This window comes from Kryptolebias marmoratus, linkage group LG8, assembly GCF_001649575.2.
Source record: "Kryptolebias marmoratus isolate JLee-2015 linkage group LG8, ASM164957v2, whole genome shotgun sequence".
In the NCBI taxonomy this organism is placed as follows: domain Eukaryota; kingdom Metazoa; phylum Chordata; class Actinopteri; order Cyprinodontiformes; family Rivulidae; genus Kryptolebias; species Kryptolebias marmoratus.
Genome location: NC_051437.1, coordinates 28922821 through 28928970, shown reverse-complemented (window position 1 = coordinate 28928970; position 6150 = coordinate 28922821). Strand labels below are relative to the sequence as shown.

The 6150-nt window shown below is 38.8% G+C and overlaps 1 protein-coding gene across 1 annotated transcript in view; it reads left to right on the top strand.

Annotated features, from left to right (window-relative positions):
- The window catches only part of LOC108228618 (DENN domain-containing protein 2D), a gene marked incomplete in the record, with an annotated part of 28690 nt that overhangs the window by 1990 nt on the left and 20550 nt on the right, over positions 1–6150 (top strand). The window contains 3 exon segments of the mRNA XM_037976855.1: positions 2142–2208; positions 2298–2384; positions 3774–3848. Of these exon segments, the coding sequence (XP_037832783.1) occupies positions 2145–2208; positions 2298–2384; positions 3774–3848 (226 nt within the window).

Genomic DNA, 6150 nt, shown 5'->3' with positions numbered 1-6150 from the left:
AACATTAAAACAGACAAAAACCTGATCATACAGAAATTAAAACTATATATTGTTGGCTTCTAAGTCACTGTCAGAGAAAACTTCAGTTTTTTAAAGCAAAATAAGAATCAGAGACTCGATCTGAACCAGACTGGAGGGCCGGATGAAATGTTACAGAGGGCCGGATCTGGCCTGCGGGCCTTGAGTTTGACACACATGAACTAAAGTATAAATGATGGGACAGACTTTCTAAATGAGACGGATTATATGAACAACAGGAAGAAAAACGGATCAAATCTCCATTTATTACTAATATTATTATTTTTCTCTCATAAAAGGAAGAATTATTTATACTCAGATAAATAATAATAATAATAATAATAATAACACAGCTTATGTGTTCATTAGGGGCCGCTGTGGATCAGCGGTTAGAGCAGTCGAGTTCCAATGAGAGCCGGAGGTTTGATTCCCTGGCAGCAGTTACACGCTGAAGCCTCCGATGAGCGCCATCGATGCGTGAATGTGATCTCATGTTACTGATTAATCTCTGCATGTATGGGGTTCCATTAGTGACAAAAATATGTTTATGTCACTATGTAAGGCGTGTCTGTAGCATGCTATGTAGTCACCTTACATATAAACCTAATATATACAACTAACATAGCATGCTACATACACGCCTTACATGGTGACATAAACATATTTTTGCCACTAATGGAACCCCATATGCGGGAGGATTTATTCAGGTCAGTTGGAGCAGAGAGCTGGGTGGAGAAATGAGGCACAGATTGTGTTTTAACAAGCTCTGAGCGGCCTGGTCGGTCAGAAAGTTGTGATATAAGTTCAGTTCATTTATGAAGAAGGAAAACTTCCAGTTAAAAGCAGAACGTATCAGAGATCATCCTAAAATAGCTGTTAGCGGTTTTGTTTTGTGTTTAGCTTCCCTCCTCTGCTCTGGCTGAGTTTCTGTGGGTCTAAAGCCCTCAGAGGTCAAACACACAGCAGCTATTCAACACACAAAAAAAAGAAACAACAAGGTGGAAACACAAAACAGCCGGCTGTCGTTGTCCTCGTTAACCTGATGAATGAACGGCTGCGGCTGAAACACAACCACTCTCCTCTGACGGCCGAAATGAGATGAATTTATTTTTAAAAAGCTGTTAATGAGTTCATCAGAGACAGAGGTGTTAATTAAACGTTTCATCCGATTCTTAATTAAACCTTAATTATTAAAACAAACGAGACAAAATGCATTTTCTGCGATGCTGAGCGCCGAACGACAGCCGAAAATCTCTGAAGAAGCTGAAGAATGCAGCAAGAGGGTAGCTGAAAAAGCAAAAGGCTAGCTAGAAGCTAAACAAAGCAGCTAAAAGCTACAGGTAACAGAAAGCTAACTGAGACTAGCAAAACAGCAGCTAAAAGATAAAAGAAGCAAAATGCTAATTAGAAGCTAAAAGTGGCAAATGGATGGCTAAAAGCTAAACGAAGCAGCTAAAAGCTACAGGTAACAGAAAGCTAACTGAAACTAGCAGAACATCAGCTAAAAGATAAAAGTAGCAAAATGCTAGTTAGAAGCTAAAAGTGGCAAATGGCTGGCTAAAAGCTAAAAAGAAACAAAACACCAGCTAAAAGTAGCAAAAGGCTACCCAAAGCTAAACGAAGCAGCTAAAAGCTACAGGTAACAGAAAGCTAACTGAAACTAGCAAAACAGCAGCTAAAAGATAAAAGTGGCAAAATGCTACTTAGAAGCTAAAAGAGGCAAAATGTCAACTGAAAGTAGTTTTAGCAGCGACAGCAGCTAAAAAGATGAAATTAGCATAAGAAGCTAAAAATAAAGCAAGTATGGAGGAAGGATGTTGTCTAAAGACACTTTATTATGTTTCTGTTTGTAAATATAATTAAATATTTGAAAAAGTTTAAAAGTTACAGGAACCAAAAGTCAGAGCATCGTTCTCCTGCATGAGCTGAAGGTTCTGATGTTTAAGCAGCTAAAATATCACAAAGTCTGCAGGAATAAACTAAAAAACAACACATATATAGAGGAAATGATGACTCAGCGTTTACACAATAAAATGGAAGACTTTTCAGTAAATATATTTCATTTCAGTGTTGTTGAATTAAAAACATTTACAGCTTATTTCTTCTCTCCTGTTTTCCTTCAGGACATGGAGCAGAGCGTCTCTCCAAACGCTCGCAGGAGCTTCAGCTTCTCGTCTCTGCGCATCAAAAGTAAGAAACAGCCGAAAAGCTGAACTTTAAGACTTTTTGTTGGGGTGAGCGATAACTCATTCACGCTGTAAATCTGAATTTTCTCACAGGAAGGCACAACAGTGAGGATGAGAGCGGATTCGCCCGGAGGAGAGGGTTACGCTCCTTTTCATCGGCTCGAGAAACATCCAGAAAAGGTTTTTTGTTTTTCTCACGCTGACGACACTATCTTCACTTCGGCTGTTGATGACTAACATCAGCTTAAACGCTGCTTCTCCTGCTGATGCTGGTTTCCAGAACTGATCGACCTTCCTTTAAACCCGGGGTGTCAAACCCAGAGACACAAGGGGGCCAAAATTAAAAATTTGGTCCTAGCCAAGGGCCAATCACGATCAATATTTATTAAAAATTACATAAATTAATTGGTTTTAGACGTATTATGTCAAATCCTTCATATAGAAATATCAATGACCTTTTCCCAGTTACAGATTATACAGAATTTAGAGCAAACAGACTTTAATGAACACAGACAAACAGATCAAACTTCAAAAAGCTCATCATTAGCTGTCATTTCTTACGCCTCACTCAGCTTTTAAATGAAGTTTTTAACATTAAAACAGACAAAAACCTGATCATACAGAAATGAAAACTATATATTGTTGGCTTCTAAGTCACTGTCAGAGAAAACTTCAGTTTTTTTAAGCTAAATAAGAATCAGAGACTCGATCTGAACCAGACTAGAGGGCCGGATGAAACGTTACAGAGGGCCGGATCTGGCCCGCGGGCCTTGACTTTGACACGTGTGCTTTAAGGCTAACATTTAAACATCTTATTTTGGATGAGCGTTCTTAAGTTCTGCAGGATGTTCTGCATGAAGGCGTCCTGATAGCACCAAGGTGCCAACAGGAAGTGAGACGTCTCTCATCAGCTCTGACCTCAAAAATCCAACATGGCCGCCCTGCACATTAAAATGGTGCTAATAAGCTGTTTAGTTGCACTTCTGTCAGTTTATATCTTTAAATCACCGGTGCAGCTTCTGTTAGTGAACATGTTAACATCTGAATGGCCAAAAAGACTCTGCAGATTTTTCCATTTTCCATCTTCAAACACCGGACAGTAAATAAATAATCACTGGCCTCCAACACTAATTAGCAGCAACAAAAATGGCCGCAGCTCCGTCACTTTCACAGATACTGAGCTGCATGTTGGTGTGGTAGTAGCTGAGAGTCATCTCCATCAGATACCCAAATCTAATGTTTTAAACTGATCCCATCTTTGTTTAAAACACTGCATTCCTTCAGGGAAGGCTGCTTTTATAAATACGGGTTGTTTTCTGATCTTGGAGACAAACAGGAAGCTGCAGGTTTAATTCCACGACTCGTTCAGGTTTTTAATGCCAGACATCCTGCAGGAGTCAGCAAAGCTTCTCCTAACTGAGAAGGACCTCTTCAGACGTTGAGGAAACGTTCCTTTCCGACTCCCTGTCAGAGTTTATAAAGATGAGACGAACTTTACGATGAAAAGCTTTTTTAGGGAACGCCGGCAGGATGAGAGTCAAACGTGAGTTTTTCTGTCTCTGTTTAAAGGGGCTCCAGATGCAGAGGGAGCCTCGGAAACACACCTCGTTCAGGACCTGGTGAAGAAGTTTCACATGCATGAAGGTAAGACCGGCTGCAAACAGCAGCCTCATGTTTAATGACCCTCTGCTCCACGCGTCGTTTTGGACTAAATTTATTCACCAATTTAACCATTTACTTCTCAAAACGTTCAGCTCCATCAGGAACAGAGACTAAACTAACTAAACTATTTATTTCTAATAAAATTAATCATATAAATTCACTAAAATCTCCTCAATTTGTTCACAATATCGTTGAGTTTTGATTTTTGTCTTCTTATGACACTTTAACTTTCAGCTACTTATATGATTTATATATCATTTCCTACTTTTAACTTTTAGCTGCTGTTCTGCTAATTTTAGCTTTTATTTCTGGTTTTGCTATTTTTAGCTTTTAAGTTTGATTTTTGCAAATTTAAACTTTTAGTCGCTATTTTGCTAATATTAGCTTTTAGCTATCATTTTGATACTTTCAGGTCACATTCTGCACTTTTTACCTCTTAGTTGCAGTTTTCCTACTTGTAGCGTTTAGCCACCATTCTGCTAATTTTAGCTTTTATTTCTGGTTTTGCTAATTTTAGCTTTTAGTCGCTGTTTTGCTGATATTAGCTTTTAGCTACCATTCTGCTAATTTTAGCTTTTATTTCTGGTTTTGCTTATTTAACCTTTTAAGTATGATTCTGTAAATTTAAACTTTTAGTCACTGTTTTGCTAATATTAGCTTTTAGCTCTCATTTTGATACTTTTAGCTATCGCTCTGCTCCTTTTAACTTTTTACCCTAGATTTGTTAATTTTAACTTTTAGCTACAGTTTAGCTAATTTTAGCTTTTATTTCTGGTTTTTGCTAATTTTAGCTTTTATCTATGATTCTGCAAATATAAACTTTTAGTCGCTGTTTTGCTAATATTAGCTTTTAGCTATCATTTTGATACTTTCAGGTCACATTCTGCACTTTTTACCTCTTAGCTGCAGTTTTCCTACTTGTAGCTTTTAGCCACCATTCTGCAAATTTTAGTTTTTATTTCTGGTTTTGCTAATTTTAGCTTTTAGCTCTCATTTTGATACTTTTATCTATCGCTCTGCTCCTTTTAACTTTTCACCCTGGATTTGTTCATTTCATCTTTTAGCCACAGTTTTAGTTGTTATTGTTTTGGTTCTTTTAGCTTGTTTTAGCTCTGAATCAGTGACGTTTTAGCTCCTCGAGCAGATTTCGGCAGCCTTTCGGCTCTCAGTTTTCACACAGAGGTTCGAAATAAACCTACAGAACCTGCACAGGTGTGGAAATAAAAACAGTTGGAGGTAATTTCCTGGTTTTTGGGCTGCAGCTGGAGAGGATCTGAAAGAGGAAACAAAAGTCAGAACAACACCGGCTGTTTTTTATAAATGACAACAAGCAGCTAAAATATTCAAACTATCATCAGAATCGCCGTCATGCATCAGACCTGCAGGACTTTAGACTTTTGTATAATTTTGAAGAGGTGTGTGTGTCTGTTTGCAAACAGCGTTAATTATGCATCTACAGCTGATTACCTTTTGGGTTCAACCTGATTCAAGATGGCTGCCGCAGTTTCTAAGTCCTCAGCAAACGCAGCTGTGAGATCAAAGCAAAGACGGTTTAAATGTTAAACTATAGGAGCAGCTTTTGTATTGAAGGAGCGTGCCGTGCCTGTAACCATGATGTAACGTTATTACAGGTGAGCGTGACAGAAATATACACCTTCAGGGGTTGTGTCAGAGCTGGCGACATTCTTTTACTTTGAAGAACAAAGCGTGAAATATTAAAAGTAGCACGCAAGCTGCCATCTTGAATGCCAAAGTTTCTGACAAAGATGTTTTGCGATCTGTTGGCGCTCAAAGCAGAAACACTCGTTAAACTTTAGGCCGACTGTTTCTGTGTTCCTTTGTTGCTGGGAAGCTGCCATGTGGTATTTTTGAAACCAGAGTCTGCTCGCTCGGCATGTGGGGCTTTAAGCCCCGCCTACTTCTCCCCGTACGCAATCAAGGTGTCACGTGACCTTTTCTTTTAATACACCTAAACGAACCTACAACAACAATCAACAGGAGTCATCACTTTATAAAAAATTAACTGAGAAGTATTTTTATTTTATTTTATCAAGGCTGAAGTCCTGTTTGTTTACATGGAGGGGGCGGGACTTAAAATCGGGGTGGTCCTTTGCAGCTTCAACTTCCGGGTTCTGGTCAGAAGTGTAGATCAGTGGTTCCCAAACTTTTCAGCTTCCGGCTTAAAGAACATTTATTAACAACACAATTATCCATCCATCCAACCATCCATCCAACCATCCATCCAACCATCCATCCAACCATCCATCCATCCATCCATCCATCC